At 45.3% G+C, this 20,199-nt stretch overlaps 1 protein-coding gene across 1 annotated transcript in view; it reads left to right on the top strand.

Annotated features, from left to right (window-relative positions):
- The window catches only part of trim33l (tripartite motif containing 33, like), a 26,052-nt gene that overhangs the window by 642 nt on the left and 5,211 nt on the right, over window positions 1-20,199 (top strand). The window contains exons 2-10 of the mRNA XM_046045506.1: window positions 2,690-2,923; window positions 3,885-4,011; window positions 4,156-4,272; window positions 5,407-5,521; window positions 7,172-7,318; window positions 9,800-9,911; window positions 12,289-14,075; window positions 16,110-16,291; window positions 19,638-19,749. Coding sequence (XP_045901462.1) covers window positions 2,690-2,923; window positions 3,885-4,011; window positions 4,156-4,272; window positions 5,407-5,521; window positions 7,172-7,318; window positions 9,800-9,911; window positions 12,289-14,075; window positions 16,110-16,291; window positions 19,638-19,749 — 2,933 coding nt within the window. The remainder of the gene's footprint in view (window positions 1-2,689; window positions 2,924-3,884; window positions 4,012-4,155; window positions 4,273-5,406; window positions 5,522-7,171; window positions 7,319-9,799; window positions 9,912-12,288; window positions 14,076-16,109; window positions 16,292-19,637; window positions 19,750-20,199) is intronic.

Raw genomic sequence — 20,199 nt, forward strand, 5'->3', positions numbered from 1 at the left:
GAAACGCTGTGAGCAACTGGAAACAGCGATGTACATCGTCCAAATGAAGTAACTGTTCCTCTAGGGATGGACATTTTTAGTCTCATCACTGGAAGTTTTTATATATATTTGTTTGTTATATGTAGTCGATTTATGCTTGCACAACATATTATAGCAAAAAAACAGCTCACGCACATGATCATTTCATGCACAGAAGTTTTGAGCTTGCTTAAACTTATGATAGCCAAAAAACAGCACACGCCAAAGTAACTAGTACACATGTTTATGTAAGGTCCTGGATCCTTGTGCACACCTGTACACATGTTGAACCGCTGAGTCTCGGGCGATAGGCACTCTAATGTCAATGATTCCCCTTGACCAGAACGTGGACATATTTATATTTACATTTTCCTTATTTCCCGTATTAAGATACAAGTGCTGTTTGGATCCGGATGCAGACATGTGTTGAACCACAGATCATGGGTGGTACTTTTATTGTCACCTAATCCACACTTCATCTCATGATGCTAACATGGCCTTGAAACTCAAGTTTCAGTGACACCCCATGATTCAAAAGCACTACTTCACTTAGTATATTGCCAAAATGCTGCACAACACAAGTCAAGTTGGAGGATCCACGTATTCAGCTCATTAGTGTGCTATCTACGTGTTGAACCAGTAATCACGGGATAGTAGGTCCCATTTATCTGTGCATTACAGTGTAGGTGATTGACTGTGCGGCCTCACAGCCGCAAAGGAGGGAAGTGTTGAATAAGGCCTAGATCATTATTCTAAATCATGTAGGCCTAAAGCCTAGATTGATTGCATAAGGCCTAAATCATTATTCTAAATCATGTAGGCCTAAAGCCTAGATGGATTGCAAAAGGCCTAAGTCCTAGATTGATTGTTAGGTTCTTTTTCTATATTTATACACCTTATCAATAGTTTGCAATATGTTATAACTACTGAGTGTTTCACTACTGAGTATTCTTTTAGTGTGAAGTTTGAACTGAGTGTTTTACTACTGAGTGCTTACTACTGAGTGTTTAAACTACTGAGTGTATAACTACTGAGTGTTTAAGGAGTGAGTTTAAACTCATATTTTATTCTTATACTCTGTGTGTTTATCATACATTATTCCGATACTCTGTGTATTCATGAACGTGTGTTTTTTTAATGAGCAGAGGAGCTGCTCAGGCCGCGCAGGCAAAACCTAGCCAACCGTAACCCACTCATTAGAAGCAAGGCACGTGCAGAAAGTCACGTACGCCAGGGCTGAGATCATCGCGAACCGAAGCCAAGAATGAGATCATGACATGTTGTGATTTATGGCGCCTGGTACGGCTGGGTACTGCATGCAACCAAGCTCTGCGCTGCTGAAAGTTAACTTGTATGAGACAAAGCACCCTCATGGTTGGCACTGCTAAATCATGTAATTGTTCATTGAATCACGTTATACATGTATGAAATATGTTATTCCTTATCAATTCTTTTAAAAAATATGATTGTAAGTGTTTAAGTTTTAATGGTGTCAAACTATGCCTGTATAACTTTTAAAAAAATACGGTGGGACTGAAGTTGAAACATATTGGTGGATTTTCTAAATCCAGTAGTGTAAAAAATATAAAGAGAGATAAATGGTAACAATAATTACACATAATAATAGTTAAAAAGTGGAAATTGTAACATTAATGAAAGGGTTAATTTGGTAAAACAGTACAGGAAAAAGGCCACTAGATGGCAGTAGAGGATAAGAGATCCACCAAAGGGGAGGAATGGTCAGCGAACACCATAGGAGGAGTTAAGGAGTAACGCCCACCTAGAAGGAGGAGATAAGGAGGAGTTAAGATGTAACGCCCACCTGAAAGGAGGGACAAGGTGGAGCTTAAGGTGAATATAAGGCGATGTTCGCTGACCACCAACTCGGTTCCATCCTGAGACCTGCAGGGATGTTGCTCGGGTTTATCAGTCCTTTATTGGAATAAACTCTTTTGCACCGACTCTTGACCGTCTCCAGTGAAGTTTTTGACTACGCCGTCTTTTGACTAAAGAAGAAATCTAATAGAGTAATTTTATTGAGTTTATTACGTTGGTTAGGGTAGGGACCAGGTCTTTCACTGGCCTGGCCGGTCCTTATTTCCGACCCGACAGTAGGTGTTATTTACACGGTACAAATATTTTAATAAAAATACCAAATCTAAAACTCTGGCAACAGCATCGTGTTTCTGCTTTGCATGACTTATTAGAGCCAATCAGAGAGCCGAGCGTGAGCGTCTGAGTCGTCGTTTCTAAAGTCCTCCGTTTTTGCCCGTTAAAATGAAAAACGGGGTCGGCAGCGTTTTCAAACTTCTCCGCTTTGATGCTGCAGCTTTAGTTTCCCTGAGCTGCAAACCGCAACCATCAAGATTAAAACAAAACGGCTTGAAAAATATTTTCACTTCATGTTAATTATTCTAAAATATATAAAAAAATTCACTTTTTGAAATAAATTGCAGAAATTAATTAACTTTTCCGTGGTATTATCCATATATATATATATATATATATAATTGTTATTCAAGTAAGATTTCCAGGATTTTTCACATTTTGTTTGTGTCTCAGAGAGAAAGTCATAAATTTCCTGATGGATGTCGATCCAGTCGAGGGCTGTTCTCCTTATTCAGCTGCTTGTTGCTGTTTTTACTAACAGACATCCGTCCTGCTTTTTCAGCCCAGTCGGGGTTTAAAGAGTTAATTGAGCTCAGACTATCACCAACGCCTGGAGACGGGAGCTTTCCACTAACCCTGTCTTATCTCTTATCTCCTCAGTGCAGCAGCTGCGACAACTCCTCGGCCAGATGTTGGTGTCTGGACTGTAACGAAGCTCTGTGCGACGTCTGCGTGTCGGCTCACCGCAGAGTCACTCTGACCAGATCCCACAGGATCCTCAACCAGCCGGCGGCAGGTCAGACCCTGTTGATATGTGCTGAAACGTGGTTCTGCTTGGTTTCACCTCACTGTGGATCAGGAGTCCTCAACTACTTTCATTCAAGGGTTTTTTAAATTTTTTTTAAGCAGACTCTGTGGGGCCCGGACTTCCAAATAAACGTGTAATTATCATATTATTGTTTGATATTTTCACAGTGTGAACAGACTCTTAGAAACGAGGTAAATCCATAATGATATTTTCGTACTAAATGCTTCACTAGAAAACGCTTGCAGCTGTAAAAGTAACTGTGATCGGCAGGAAATATTATTCTACCAATGTTACGCTGTTATTGTTCTTGTGACACCTGTAGTGACGGGTGGTAACAGCTGATACCGGAGCTGCAACTTCATTTCACTGTAGCATCAACCAATGACCAGCTGCTCTGTCTCCCTTCATTAATTACATATATATATATATATACATCCTTTTAACCTTGATCTAGGTGTCTGTGTTTCAAAGGCATCTCCACCAACATTTTACCTCGAGAGCGTTGGACCTTCTTAAAAACTAGATGTTACGTTAGTAAAAACACTCTAACATTATACTTCAGTAAAGCTGTGTTTGTGTCCGAAGTGCTTCAATGACATGCATTTATTATACGTGGGCATAAAACTTCACTTTGAAGTGTAGCAAAACAAAGCTTCTCTGGGGATTTTAAAGTTTCAGCAAAAACAAACCACTATTTTCTCCAAAAAACAACTACATTGACTCAAGATATTTGCCCTCATGATAAAGCAGATCTTTAATGTTCCAAAAATGACAATAACTCATTTTCGACCAATATCAAAGTTACGGCCTTTTGCCTTTGCACGGCAGTATAAGTGTGTGTGTGTGTGTGTGTGTGTGTGTGTGTGTGTGTGTGTGTATATATATATATATATATTAATGAAGGAAGACAGAGCAGCTGGTTAATGATGTCTCTGTCTTCTGTCTCCAGGATGCGTCTCGACTCCTCCCACCAAGTTCTGCAGGCTCCACCCCTCCGAGCCGCTCAAACTCTTCTGTTTCACCTGTAAACAGGTCACCTGCAGAGACTGTCAGCTCATGACTCACATGAACCACAGGTACGCCGAGCGGGACTGTTCCACATCTCAGCTGTTAGAATCAGGCTGAAGGTTCCTCAGTATAGAGTCAGTGAGCGGTGCAGGCGGAGTTCGCCTGGTAAACGTATGTGAAGGTCACTCACCTGTTGTGCCTCCTCCTCTCAGCTATCAGTTTGTTAGCGAAGCGTTGAGCAACCTGAAGAAGCAGCTGGATGACCTGGTTCAGCCAATCAGAGCACAGCGAGCCACAGCGAGGCAGAGTCTTCTGGACATGGAGACCAGGTACACGAACAGGTTCCTGCAGGACGCCCGTGTAGCCCCTGATGGTTATTAAATGAGGTTAATGATGATTGCTGCTGTTTAAAGTTTATTCTTCTGTGTCGAGGCTTCGTGCCAGCGTGACTGTTCATACCTGTGCGTCTTCTTCTTCTATCCTCTTACAATTCTCTTGTACAGGTTGCACTATTCGATGAACTCTTACTTCTTCTCCCAGGTCCCCCCCATTAATGCCAAACGCACTAAGGGATTAAAAACTTTAAATACAACATAAGCTGAAACAGTTTTAGCTGCTTTTTGCTTTCGGGACCTTTTGAATGGAAAAAATGTTTGAACTCATTCGAAAAGACAAAAAAGTAAGTTTTCAGTGATTTACATTTATCAGGAGGAGGTGGAACCAGTTCACAGTTCCCTGTGGGTTATTTACTGGGAGACCAAACAAAACATTGTTCTAAAGCAAAACAAAACGTCCAACAATACTTTCAGAAATAAAGGCACGTTAAGTTTTGACAGACTTTGGCGATGCTGAAACAAATGTACAACTGCTTCTGGACGTCTGTGAGATCTTTGGGGTGTTGCTCATAACCTGTTCCGTCACTGCAGTGGCGTCAACTTCCACTGGAAGTGTCTCAGCAGCGGGACAACTTGTCCTTTGTCCTCTGCTAGGCCTACCCGTAAAGCCCCCAACATCCTTGCTTTTTAACAATGTATAGGCGCAGACGGGCGTCGCCGACACAAACAGCACCGTTCACATACTTGTCAGCGTACTTGCGTGTGGAGGATTAAACGTGAATCCGCTAGGGGGCTAACTCAAGTATGTCCAGGCTCTCTGCGACCCGCTTGTCCCGTCGTCTGCATGGCTGCATATCCCACAGGGAGCATTTCGGCTACATAGTTAACTGGTTTCTTCTTTTGTCTGGGAATCTGCACAACGTGTTATTTTTGAAAATTGACCGGATTCTCAAATCCAATTCTCTGGTGCCGTAACGCGACGCAGGCGAACTGAGTGGATTCGACACAGAAGTATAAATGGGCCTTAACAGTGAAAGCATCTGTTTGAGTCTTAGGTTGCTGCTGCTGGTTTTCATGTTCCAGCTACTAAGCTCCAAAATCAAAGCCACCTGTGTTGTTGTGTCTCAGGCTGCAGCAGGTGTCTGAGAGTCAGTCGAACCTGAAGGAGGAGCTGCAGCAGTCCTACTTTATCATAACTCAACACCTGAAAAGGAGGATGGAAGAACTTTTAAAAGAGATCAAGGTAACTTTACAGAGACTCTGTTTTACTCCAACTTTATTCCCTTTTTTCTACTTTTTATCAGAACAGACTGTGAATGTTAACGAGTCTGAACATATTGAGAGAAGACTATTGTAGAAGCAACTTGCTGTCGGCTTTGGACTCTAAATGAAATGATTTTGAAGAGGAAGATCTCACCTGTTGTTTAAAGAGACCTCTCAGAGAAGACGTCTGAATCCTGGACTGTACCTTTACTTCATACATGTGTTCTTCTTCTATGGAAACTAAGTCTCCTGTCATTGGTTGATTATATTAAGGATATGTTATATTTCTAAAAGAGAAGAAGCTGAGTTTAGCCACCTCTACTTTCAGTCTCAGGATCTACTTTTAAAGAAACTAAAAGGTTTCTGCAGTCCGTTGTTTCCACGGTGATCTGAAGACCTGCGACGGTTAGACATGAACGAGACACATGATGTGAACAATATAATGAACGAGACGCAGGATGTGAACAATATAATGAACGAGACGCAGGATGTGAACAATATAATGAACGAGACGCAGGATGTGAACATATAATGAACGAGACGCAGGATGGGAACAATATAATGAACGAGACGCACGATGGGAACAATATAATGAACGAGACGCACGATGGGAACAATATAATGAACGAGACGCACGATGGGAACATATAATGAACGAGACGCACGATGGGAACAATATAATGAACGAGACGCACGATGGGAACAATATAATGAACGAGACGCACGATGGGAACAATATAATGAACGAGACGCACGATGGGAACAATATAATGAACGAGACGCACGATGGGAACAATATAATGAACGAGACGCACGATGGGAACAATATAATGAACGAGACGCACGATGGGAACAATATAATGAACGAGACGCACGATGGGAACAATATAATGAACGAGACGCACGATGGGAACAATATAATGAACGAGACGCACGATGGGAACAATATAATGAACGAGACGCACGATGGGAACAATATAATGAACGAGACGCACGATGGGAACAATATAATGAACGAGACGCACGATGGGAACATATAATGAACAAATTTTTATTTTTTTATTTGTTCTGGAGAGCAGACGACCTCGGTGGTTATTTGCCCCCAGTAGAAAGCAAAAACACCTAAACAGAAAACGGCTTCTTAATGAGCTTTATGACCTGTTGTAATCAGCTGTTTGTTTTGGAGAGCAGGTGACTGACTTCAGCCCCTTGTAGAAACCTCCTGACTGACGAAAACCTGAAACAATAACTCCGGACACAGTATTAACTTAACTCCATCAGCTGCTAGCTGTAAACACACCGCAGGACTCGCTGCACACGGCCTGCTGCTTCTGAGCTCTAATTAATGCAGACGTACGATGACGTTTCTGACCTGTGCATTGCAAAAACTGAGCTCTCAAAAACAAGGAAAAAAGCAATGAAATGGGGGAAATATTACTTCGAATAAGCTAAATTATCTGCCAACAGAACAAGAACATTTGACTTGCTACTTAAGAACAAAAAAAGTTGAAACAAGTGAAATTCTCTAACATAAAAGCCGCCTGGTTAGAAAAAACAACTTGTCAGACGATGTTAGTTTTGGGAGTTGTTGCACAGTTTATTGCATGTGAATGTTTTTGTTTGTGAGCAGAAGGTGTGTGAGCTGGAGCGTGAGACGATTCAGAGGAAGATGACGAAGCTGAAGCAGATGCAGCAGAATCAACAGTTGGTGACTGAAACTGCAGAAAAAGCCCAGAACGCCAGCGACCTGTTGACTCTGCTAGCCTACACGGCTGAGGTACATCATATACATTACATTATTATATTTAGTGGACGCCTTTCAGGACACTCAAGGGCATCTTGCATACAAGGTAATAAAAAGGTCATAATTCAAACAGTACAAGTTTAAAATAAGAAGACAAAACAATTACAGAAGTCAGGGGTTAAATAAGTCTAAAGACTATGTGCTTCAGAGTTTTGAGGGGGTATTGTGGTCCAAAGCCGGGGGGCCGAGCAGCTAAAGGCTCAGGCTCCCATGGTGGAGAGGCGGAGTGAGAGTAGGTGTGATATGTATATGTGATTCTTGCTGCAGAGTTCTGAACCAGTTGGAGTCGATTTATAAGTTCGGTTTGGATACCAGTGAGGAGAGTGTTGCAGTAGTCTAGATGGGAAGAGACAAAGGCACGGAGGAGCTTCAGTGCTGGAGTGTGAGAGAGAGGGTCGGAGTCTTCAGAGATTGCGGAGGTGGAAAACGGCAGTCCTGGTGATGGTTTTTATGTTGGATTCAAAGGGCAGGGTGTTATCCAGGGTGACAGAGGCTTTTTACTTTGGATGACAGCATGACGGGAAACCATCAATATTAATAATGAGGTTTTGCTGTTTGGAGAGGGTGGATTTGCTGCCAATTAGAATGATCTTCATTAATCAGTCAGGACAACGGCTAACGTTACCGTTAACAGGACATTGTTACACAAACAATGGACACCACGACCACCAGAAAACAAAACACTGGAGTCTACTCACGTGAGGAGCTCTTACAGTTTCGGGATCGACCTTTTGAATGTCCGAAGGAGATCCCGGCGAAGTTAAGGATACGAAGGCGAGGATGTCGTGCCAGCGTGACGGTGAGGAAAAAGAAGACAGGGAGCCGGTGGAGATACAAGTCCTGTCATGGGGAACGTCCCTGAACATTCCGCCATCAGCAGTGCCGGCTCGCGCTTGGGGAGAAACCAGATTCTCAACAGGTTTGACACAACAAGGCTGCCTGGACCCCCCTCACCCTCCATCCCTCAAGCAGTATCACCTCGGTGTAATGAAGACTTTCGAGAGACTGGTGCTGCAGCACCTCAAGCCTCTGGTACGTGACTGCCTGGACCCTCTGCAATTTGCGTACCAGACTGACATCAGCTACCTGCTTCACAGAGCTTACACCCACCTGCAGGAGCCACACAGCACGGTGAGGATCATGTTCTTCGACTTCTCCAGTGCTTTTGAAACCGTCCAGCCTCTCCAACTGGCTGAGAAGTTCTCTGTGATGCAAGTGGATCAGGACCTGGCGGCCTGGATCACTGACTACCTCGCTGACAGGCCGCAGGATGTCAGACGTCGTGGTGAGCAACACTGGCACACCCCAAGGAACTGTCCTGTCACGGTTTCTCTTCACACTCTACACTTCTGACTTTTGCTTTGACTCTGGAACAAGCCACCTCTAGAAGTTCTCAGAAGACTCCTTCATCGTCCGCTGTATCACTGATGACAGCGAGGACAAGTACAGAGACCTGATTGAGAGCTTCATCGGATGGTGTGACAGCAACCACCTCCAGCTCAACACAGAAAAAACCAAGGAGCTTCAGGTGCAGCAAGAGGCGGTGAGGCGGTAGAGATGCTGGACACCGACAAGCTCCTGGGGGTGCACCTCAACAACAAACACCAAGGCCCTCTACAGGAAAGGACAGAGCAGGCTGTTCTTCCTGAGGAGGCTCAGGTCCTTCAGATGTTCTACCAGTCTGTAGTGGCCAGTGTCATCTTCTTTGCTGTGGTGTGCTGGGGAGGGGGACTTGTGGCGCCAACAAACTGGGCAAGCTGGTGAAAGCCAGCTCGGTGGTGGGGATGAAACTGGACAGTGTGGAGGCAGTGACTGAGAGGAGGATGAGAGGGAAGCTGAAAACCATCATGGACAACCCCTCTCATCCTCTCCATGCTGAGCTGAGGCAGCTCAGGAGCTCCTTCAGCCCCGATCCTCAAAGAGCTTTGGAGGCTCATTTGTGCCGTCAGCCTTCAGCCTCCACAAGACGAAAGCACCAAACATTGTGTCAAATGCTGCACTCAGGTCTAAGAGGGTGAGGATGGTTGGTAGGCCAGAGTCAGTTGGTGATTTTAACAAGGGCTGTTTCAGGGAGGTTATTGAAGTTGCGATGGTTTTGTAGTGGAGTGGCCACCACCCTCTCCGATGTTTTGGAAAGAAAGGGAAGGTTGGACTTTGGTCTGTAATTGTTTAGGTCATCAGGGTTAGCAGAATTTTTTTTCAGTATGGGAAGAGAAGAGGGCCGGTCAGATTTGAGAATGAAGGGAAGAGTGACTGGGATGTCAGACCTGGACACAGCTCCCCAAACACACCAGACAATAAGATATGATGTGAAGAAACTACCTGACCATCGATTCAAACCAAGGAAACACCTCCACAGAGAGAAATATGACTCGTACTGCTTCTTCAGGTGGTTAAATCAGCCAAGCTGCTTCAGACAGACCTGTCCTGACCTTGTCCTATATCCGTCTGCAGATTGAGTCTCAGATGAAGAACCTTCCTGATCGGGACTCATCTCCTCCTCAGACCATGTTTCAGATGAATGTCGTCACTGAAAGGACTTCTCTGGAGGCCATTTTGAAGTTTGGTAAGTTTATCTTTATTTAAATCTGTTGTTTGGTCTGATTTTATTCTCTTTCCTCTGTATCTGCGGATCTGACCTCGTCAGTTCTGACGTCCTTCCCAAGATGTTTTTTGAATGTCACATTTCTGAAACTCAGTCTAACAGCAGTGAAGCAATGCTGCCTAAGCGCTGCACAGTGCATCATCTTTGGTGATTTTGAGTTGAAACGTCTGCCTAAATCAGCTCTTCGACATATTCCAAGACTGGAAAAAAAACAAGGCTTTGACACGGAGCCACAAAAACCCACGGATGTAAAATGTTGAACTAACTCCACCCTCTGTCGCTGCTGCTACACTTGTCTCCATCTTCCACATTTTGGATAATCTGTACTGTAGAAGAATGAGTACCGTCAGGGTTTTCAGAATTTGGCATCGACTTGCATTTATACTTATTCGTTTATCTAATGTTTTTATCCAAAGCGACTTAGAATTGCTAAAAATATTAGAGGTCAAACGTCTCTGGAGCAACGAGGGGTTGAGTCTTGCTCAGGGACGCATTGGTTGATGTGTTGAAGTGGGAATTGAACCCTTGTCTCCACACCTAAGGTAAGTGTCTTATCCACTGCCCCATTCACTACTTGGACTTTTACCGAAGTATTTGTTCTTTGGTTCAAAAGAAGACACTATGCTTACCTACGTTTTCTTAAGTCTCGCTGTGTGTCATTCAGGCTACATGCAACCCTTCCTGCACTGAGACAATCAGTGTGTCTCTAATGAAACAAAGATTATCTCGACCTTGGGTTACTTAGGATACAGATTCATTCTTACCGAGGCAGCTGCGTCAGTCTTTCGACCCAGCAAGCAGAGACAGAGTCTGACCTACTGTTGTGGAGAGTCCCTGACTGTCACCTTTGGCTTTGCAGCTCAGCAATTGACCCTAACATCTGATCTGATCTGGGGAAACCTGTCTCCCTAAAATTCCTTCACAGCCTCCTTCTAGTTTGTTTTCAATAAAATGTACTGAAACAATAAAAGGCCATTTATTATTTTGGTCCGTAATAAATATGCTTGTCAGGTGGATTTTTCCATCAACCAGTCCCTATGGCCAAAGAGTCAAAGGCGTAATTTTGGACGCTACTTGCTGAACAGGCTTACTGATCAGTGTTTCCCTTAGGATGGAGTTGTAGCAGCGGAGGTGAAGCAAAATTTCTGTCTGAATATAAAACCCCAACACAACACGTCTCAGCAACTTTGCTCTTGTGTCCATGAGCACGCGATGCGCCTTAGAACAGCTTCAAACTGCAGTGTTTTCCCAGTTTAATGGGAGCTTTACATGAATGTTTCAGTGGGGTTTTGGGCTCCTCCCCCAAGAAAATTCTACATTTTCCAATGAAAAATATGTAATTTCACGTTATTTTCACCATATCTCTGAACAAAGAGCAGCCAAAGATCAGTCTGCTGGAGGAACTCCAACCTTCAGATCTGGAGAAAGTAATCTGGTTGGTTCTGTTGCTCCACAGTGATTTTACAGTGATGGCACAGCATGTTTTGGGCATCACCCCTAAAACCCTGTTAATGTGACCTCAGAATCCTTACAGATACGACTCTTCATGTTTTGTGTCTTCATTTTACAGCTTCTGACATTTATCTGTAGACATTAATATAAAAAATAGGCAACATGAGATTTTATGTGCACATTAAAATCCAAACAAACGTCTCCTCATTAGCTTCAAAGGACTAGTTTGCATCAGTAATTAGCTTTCCTAACCTCAGCTCCTCCAGTCAGCTGCAAGTTTGTACCTGATGTTCTCAACATTGGACAAGTAGACTCCAGTAAAATCCAGCTTCCAGTTCCTTTCTATAAACTGAGTAATGTTCAGTCACAGAGCAGCTCTGTAGCTGCTGTAGAAGCCGCTCAGTCTGAAGGGGAGATGTTCGCTAACGTAGCGCTAACCGGCTTCACTTTTCCAGCAGCTGGGAAACAACAGACTTTTCTTTGTCTTGAGAAGCCGACACGCTGTAACAGACACCGTACATTTACTGCCAGAATATTTTTGGACAAGCAAGCACTTGCTCCGCACCTCCCAATAGGAGTTACTCTGCTCTTATAACACCGTCACGTAAGTTCTGCATAGAACGAGGAGAAGAAGCAGGCCGAGCATTGAGTGCTGCCGCGCTCCCGCACTGTGCGAGTGAAAACATTTGTAGAGCTTAGTGGGAAATGTTAGTAGCTCCTGAATCCCGACCACATATAGAGGAAACACTGCTGAAGAATTGGCTTTTTACTCGTGAAGGTTTTATTGCACTTCCTGTAAGGGTTAGGGTTGGAGTTTTGAGTAAAGAACACTTCCACAGCAGTTTCTTGGTTATATCTGCTGCTGACGTAACGTTTCTGTTTCCAGGTGAACTTCAAGTTTCATGGATCCCTTTCTCTGTCCCGCATAAATCCTCAAATCAGAACATAGCCACTCCAGCCTCCTCCACCTCCACCTCATCTTCCCATCTCAACTGCACCCGTCCTGCACCACTCCCCCAAACCAAGACCAGTAGTGACACTGACTCACCTGTTCCACCTGTTCCAGTCAACTGTTCCTCTGCAGTGTCAAATTCTTCGTCCAGTCCGTTGGGTCCTCCTCCCCCCTACTCTTCCAGGTCACTCTCCACCTCCTTCACGTCGTCCAACTCGTCCCAGTCCTCAGCCACTCCTCTTACCTTCCTGTCGACCCTCTCTCAAACTGGGAACACCTGTGACACTAACTCACCTGTTCTGGTCAGCTTGCCCTCTTCACGTATGTCTTCGTCCAATCAGTTGAGTCTTCCGCCCTCCTCCTGCCTGAGCTCCAACCAATCCATTATTCCTGTGACCACAACCACCACAGTTACTTCCCTTACAACTGCACAGGGTCCATCCTCTTCTGTGAGGACGTTCTCTCACCTGGGAACTAACCTGAAACCGGTGTTGCTGCCATTGAATAATGTTCCTACCTCAGTGAAACTGCAGCCTGTCAGCTTGAGTTTCACCTCGTCAGCAGGTGCATCGCCGTCCTTCGCGGTTGTCAAACTTGCCAAACCCTCAACAGTTTTGAACCAACTGATGGCTCCCCATCAGAGCAACACCGCCTTCTTGATGACCAACACACAGACGGCGTACCAGTTGTCCTGCTGGCCCTCCGGCTTCCAGTCAGTGGTGCCTCAGTTTCCCGTGCTGCTCAATCAGACGGTGTCTTACGCCTTACCTGGAAACGCCTGTCTTCAAAAGCAGGAAAACTGCAGCAGTCTTAAGATGTGCCCCGCAGCCACCACAGGAAATCAAATCCCCGTCGGACTGAGTCAAACAACTCTGCCAAGCCACGAGCAAAAAGCAGACAACCAACCTCTAAATTCCACGAACTCTACAACTGTAACCAGTGGCGCTCTGTCTTCTGAAATCAGCCCTAATTCTGCCTTTCTGAAACTCCAGCAGCTGTGTCTTCCCCTCCCTGTCACGCCACCCACGTCCACCTGTCTTGCTCCCACCTGCAGGCCCCTCCCCCACACTGCCCCACCTGTTCCAGACGACCATCTCACGGCATCACGGACGACCACATCCGATCAGTTGTGTCCTTCCTACTCATCCTCCGTCACTCCTCCTACAACTACCTATCTTACCCCCTCCTGCGAGACCCTTCCTCAAACCGAGAACACCTGTGACACTGACTCACCTGTTCCAGTGAACTCTCCTCCTCCCTCCTCCTGCACAGGCATCAACCAATCCAGTGTTCCTGTGACCACAACAACTGAAGTTACAAGCGGCGCTCTGAACTCCTCCGAGGGTCCCACCACCAGCCCTCTGAAACACCAGCAGCAGAGTCCGGTGGTGAAGGCGGTGGCGGACTCCGCCTGTGATCGCAGCGTACAGCAGGTTGTAGCGAGGCAGCACGAACATGCAGAGAATGAACCGACGTCCACCATGTCTGAAGAAACTGAAGCTGCAGGGAAGCCATTTACACCTGAAGTATCAGACAAAGACGAACCGATTGCTGAGATCGGACACCCGGACTACAGTCTAAGCAAATGGCAGCCCAGAGTGCGTCTTTTCAGACTGCCTGTATCCCCGCCCCACCCTGGACGTACCCTCACTGGTTATCGCCTGGTCCCCGGTGATGCTAAAGATGAGATTTACCTGGAAAAGATGAGCAAGGACTCTCAGGTAGGAGGTCACCGGCGAATCATGACATTTAACACTGTTGTGTTTACAAAGTTATTTATTTTACAGGATAACCCAATCAACCCGGCTCCTTTCTTCAAACGTGACTTAAATCATTTAAGCGGACGAAATTTGGTCCGACAAAAAGAGGTAGTCCCGGTCCGGATCAAACTGAACCATGGTTCGGCTCATTAGTGTAAAAGCATTTTTTGCGTAGTTCAGACTTTCAGACTATTTACAGGAAGTTTGGTGGTTACCATGTAAACTGGAAACAAACTAATGCACGAAGAAATGCATTAAAATAATGACACAGTTATAAATCACCCTGACCGCTCATCTTTTGAAACAGAACGCCACTATGGAAGCAAACTGCCACTAACCTCTTTGGTCTGTCCTCCTTTCCTACCGGCTGCGACGATATAATGTTTGCACAACGAGGACATTTATTTAGCGAATTTGAACGAGCCTCGAGTATCGTTGCTGCAGGTAGTAATGCCAAAATAATAACAACAATAAAGTGGCAACGATATGCATCTGTTCATTCAAGTTTTATTGATGCAAAGTTTATTACAACAACGAAAATTTTGGAGCTTTTTATTGCTTTTCGATTTTTCTTTTGAGGTGCAATAGAGTTTCTGTTCAGCAGTAAACCGACTGAAGCAGGGCTGGATCCAGTCCATTTCGATTTGTGGATGTGAACGAGTATGATGCACAATAAAGGTCAAATTGTCCAGAGCGTGAAATACAAAGTATGACTACATACAGCTACCAGTGGAACTGTCAACATGCTGACATCAGACGCTCTTCCATTCTACAAATCAATCAATGTCAAGTATAGGAAGACGCAAATGATGACGACAGGAGTCAAGTACGTCATGTAAAGTTCTTTTAGTGTGCTCGCATATTAGCAATGTGAAACCAAATCAAAGCACAAACTTTTGTTTGGGCCATGGTGCGGACTTTCCTGAGCCTGAACTCAGTCCCGGGACTGTGGCTGGAGCAGTTGATACTGGGTTAAAGGGGACAGAAGGTCCCTGTAGCCGTGGCTGGAGCAGTTGATACTGGGTTAAAGGGGACAGAAGGTCCCTGTAGCCGTGGTTGGAGCGGTTGATACTGGGTTAGAGAAGCCTTAAGGTCCCGGGTTTGAGGCTGGAGCAGCCGGTTTACGGTTAGAAGAGACTGAAGTCTTCCTCAAGGCCATGGCTGGAGCGGTGGATACTGGGTTAGAGGAGCCTGAAGGTTCCGGGTCATGGCTGGAGCAGTTAATACTGGGTTAGAGGAAGCTGAAGGTCCTGGGACCGAGGCTGGAGAGGCCGGTTTTGGGCCAGAGGACCTAGAATTTCCCTGGCACGTGGCTGGAGCAGTTGATACTTGGTTAGAGGTGCCTGTTGGTCCCGGGGCCGAGGCTGCAGCTGCCAGTTTTGGGTTAGAGGAGTGTGAACTCTGTCCCAGGGCTATGGGTAGAGGGGTTCATACTGGTTTAGAGGAGCCTGAATATTCCGGGGCCATGGCTGGAGCAGTTGATACTGGGTTAAAGGGGACAGAAGGTCCCTGTAGCCGTGGTTGGAGCGGTGGATACTGAGTTAGAGAAGCCTTAAGGTCCCGGGTTTGAGGCTGGAGCAGCCGGTTTACGGTAAGAAGAGACGGAAGTCTTCCTCAAGGCCGTGGTTGGAGCAGTTAATACTGGGTTAGAGGAAGCTGAAGGTCCTGGGACCAAGGTTATAGAGTGGTCAGTTCTAGATGGAGCGGTTGATACCATGTCAGAGGAGCCTGAAAGTCACTGGGCTGAGGCTAAAGTGATACTAGATACTAGGCCAGAGGAGTCTGAAGGTACCGGGGCCATAGATGGAGCGGTTGCTACTGGGCTAGAGGAGCCTGAAGGGTCCCTGGGCTGTAGCTAGAGCGGTTGGTAGCCACTGTTCCTTGCTGCCCACACTGTAATGATACAGATCAGTTTTCCTTTGAGCCTGCTTTGAAGAACTCACAGGGCCCAGGTGCCGTTAAACCACCCACATGTTCCTCTCTGCTGTGTTACAGTCCCATGTTGATGACATCGTAGACGACTTAATGGAGCCGCTGTCACCCCCAGAGTCTCCCGTGACTCTGCAGATTGTTTCCTGCTCGGCCTGTGGATCAGCCAACGGGTCCATAATCTGCTGGTCCTGCGGTCGAGGATACCACAGAGACTGTCACGTTCCCCCTGTCGGACCTGACATCTGGTAAGAATCAGTACAAAAAAACAAATAAACCAGCGATCCAGAAAAGCAAGAGGTTAAACAGAAACACTCCACGGACGGAAAAAACAACATACTTTACTTCACCTGCAGAGTCAGAGGCTGATGTTAGAGACGAAAACTCACTAAAATTGTCTGGTTGCAAATTCCACCCACTATTCAGGCAAATAAAAGGCACTCATTGACCTCATGGTGGCGCTATGACAGTAAACTTTATGTTTTTGCAATAATCTCAAACGGCTTTGTTTGGAGTCAAATTTTATCATTTTTATCTCTGGATTCACCTGGATTTCTTTTTATCACTGCTCAAAAACTGACCTCGTCGAACGGAAACTTTGGTAGGATCGTCTACGGACGTTGCTGATCTAAAGTTGTGAAAAGACTTTTGTCATTTAATTTTTTAATACCTTTTTACTTTTGTGTCTTTACGTATAATTTTACATAAATACTCGTAGGGGCCACACGTAAATGTTTATACCTCAATACTCATTTGATGCATTAAATTTGTTAATTGTTGCTTAAATTGGGCGTGGCTTTATTACAACACAATGTTGTGTAAACATGATGCTTGAACATATGGAAAGATTTATTGCTTAGCTTGCTTTGTCCACGTTTAATCAGTAGATAGGAAGGATGTGAGTGTAGCTGGTTCAAACTGGCTTGATCTGGTTCTAGAGCTGTGCGGTTTGAAAACAGGAAGCCAGATATGCACATCTGGCGCTTTGCTGGCAGGAACACCAGAGATCAGATAACCACAGTGTGAGTGGGTAGATGATCTCATGGCTTGCAGATGCAAGCCTCAGTGCGAGGCCAGCAGAAACCCCAAACCCGTCTTCACCACTTTAAAAATCTTTGTCAAAATGGACAGGAGTCGGTCAAAAATCGGAACAAAAATAGTTCACATCTTGGCAGGCTCAGACGAACTGAGGCGGAGCTGCTGCGTTTAAAATATATCGCCATCAGTCGATGTTGCGTAGTTACCGTAAATCAAACACTTAATGTTCCAAAAACCAACATTCTCTGTTATACAATACATTTCATAACATTAGGTCATTTCCCGCAGCGGAGAATCTGGGACTTCCCAACTAAAACTGGATCATACTGGTTTTTCTTGGCACCAAACGCTCATTTGCTCACTTCCTTCTGCACTGTTTACATTCTGCTAATGCTACCACTTCCTCCACTCCCACCAGCACCTGGATTCTTATCTACTTCAAAAAGCAGCCAAGATTTCCAGAGTGGTCATCATTAAAACCCACAGTATGTGCTGTTTCTTAAAACATAACAAAGAATAAAGTGCAATTTATTTAAACAAAATGCATTGTGGTGTTTCAAAAATCTGAGTATAATACTTTTAATGCACAACAATTTAACAAGAAGCTTTTGGACACCCTCTTCGGACGCTCTCTCTCTTAGAGGACGTTCGTTTAGCTTAGCGGTTTACTGTCTTGAGTGGAGACACAGTCACTTGAGATAGACTGAGAGCCCGTCGGGAAATAGTTCATCACATGTGCATCTCACATAGACTCAAGATCTGTTGTAAGACTTCATTTTATAACCGGAAGTATATTTAATAAGTTAGTTAGTTGATTGCACCAATAAAAACCGGTCCTCACCGGCGTTTAAGCTGAATATCAGAACGTACACTGGGCATATGTGTGCAGACTGTCGTAGAAGATTCAACACAAGAAGAAAGTTCTACTAGAGACAAAGAACAACAACACCCGTGAAGAACCACACCAGAGGGTTTTTGCATGGAATGACTACAAAGTGGAACTGAGATAATGGATAAGACCCAGTCAGGAAGCCAAACATGAGCGCCTGCGTCATCGTTTTTAAAGTCTGCACTAACGCGCTTCCCCGGATATTTAGAAGGATCTACAATTTAATATCTACAGCTGTGTTCTGTCTTTATCACCTTAGAATGAGACATTTCTATCTATAAACGCCGCGGCTCCTCTTACAGGGACGTCACCATGTTGCATCGTCATGTTTCTACAGTAGCCCAAATGGACAAACTGCTCTACAGAGCGCGTTTCATCACTACACTGAATACACTCTGTCCATGCAGAGGGAACTAGATGTCTGCGTGTTGTTTAAACGCTCTGATTAATCCAACACGTCTTTGTAGCAGCATCCATGTTGATTCTGACTTAAAAGCACATGAACACACTGAAATCGGAAAAACGATTTTACAACTCAGGAAATGGGTCTATCAGAGGAGCACCTGAATGCACCATGAGCCGCTGGCTGCAATTCTCCACCCTCACCACTAGATGGCACCAAAACGTACACACTTAAGCTTTAAAGAAAAAAAATCCAACACCATGACAAAAAGTACGTTACAAGTGATGTAATTAATGTTAGAGTGATGACAGTCCAAACATTTTGCATGTAACCCTGGACTCAGAGAGACTGATCTTCTCTGAGCTGTCCAGACTTACGATGTTTGACCCTGAAGCTGGAGAGATAACATGCTCTTTCAGCTCTCCTCACTCATTCGGCCTCAGAGCCAGAGACAGCAGGTCCAAACACCAGGTTCCCACTTACAAAGCAGGGCTGAGAACAAACACTGGTTTATTTCTCAGCGCTCACAGAACGGACATCTTGTTGACCTTGAGGATATGTTTACAAAATACGTATTTGAGATTAGAGTCGCTGACCACACCTTTTAACTGAGATTACCCGGTGAACAGGTCCCTACCCTGACTGAGGGGTGAGCACAGCACGCTAAAGAGCGGAGCTGACAAAAAAGACACAAAACTGTTTAATTGTGACTATAAAATAGCTTTAAGTACAAATGATTCACTAAATTGTAAAGAAAGTTCCTAGTTCCACAAAAAAACATGTTACCTTCACAGGTGTGTCACGTTAAAACCTGCTGGTGACTCAAAAGATGGAATATCTCCCTTTTCTAGAACACTTTTTATGTGAAAAATCAGCAGGAAGTCTTTATTTACTGTCATTAGCTTAACAACGAACAAAATTTCAATTTCAATTTTATTTATATAGCGCCAAATTACAACAACAGTTATCTCACAGCGCTTTTCATAAAAGAGCAGGTCTAGACCGTACTCTGTGATGATATTTACAGAAGCCCAACAGTTCCCACCAAGAGCAGCACTAGGAGACAGAGGCAAGGAAAAACTTCATTTAAGAGGCAGAAACCTCGAGCAGAACCATGACTCAGGGTGGGCGGCCGAGAGAGAGAGAGAGAGAGAGAGAGAGAGGCAGCCTACACAATATACACACAGAGGTACAGACAGTGAAGGTAACACAAAACAACAGCAAACTGATTTGTGTTTGTCCGTCCCTGCTCTTTGTCTTACAGGTCAGAGTGGACCTGTTCGCTGTGTCAGGACCTGTCAGACCCCTCAGACCCCTACAGCTCTGACAGACCACGAAGACCTCAGAGTCCCTGTCTCAGTCTGCTGGACCAGAGGGTCAGAGTCCACACGCGCACACACATGCATCCTCTCTAGCAGCCAGCAGGGGGCGACTTAAACCTGCGTCCTCTCTAGCGGCCAGCAGGGGGCGCCTTAAACCTGCGTCCTCTCTAGCGGCCAGCAGGGGGCGACTTAAACCTGCGTCCTCTCTAGCGGCCAGCAGGGGGCGACTTAAACCTGCGTCCTCTCTAGCGGCCAGCAGGGGGCGCCTTAAACCTGCGTCCTCTCTAGCGGCCAGCAGGGGGCGCCTTAAACCTGCGTCCTCTCTAGCGGCCAGCAGGGGGCGCCTTAAACCTGCGTCCTCTCTAGCGGCCAGCAGGGGGCGCCTTAAACCTGCGTCCTCTCTAGCGGCCAGCAGGGGGCGCCTTAAACCTGCGTCCTCTCTAGCGGCCAGCAGGGGGCGCCTTAAACCTGCGTCCTCTCTAGCGGCCAGCAGGGGGCGACTTA

The sequence above is a fragment of the Micropterus dolomieu genome, linkage group LG03, assembly GCF_021292245.1.
Source record: "Micropterus dolomieu isolate WLL.071019.BEF.003 ecotype Adirondacks linkage group LG03, ASM2129224v1, whole genome shotgun sequence".
Classification (NCBI taxonomy): Eukaryota; Metazoa; Chordata; class Actinopteri; order Centrarchiformes; family Centrarchidae; genus Micropterus; species Micropterus dolomieu.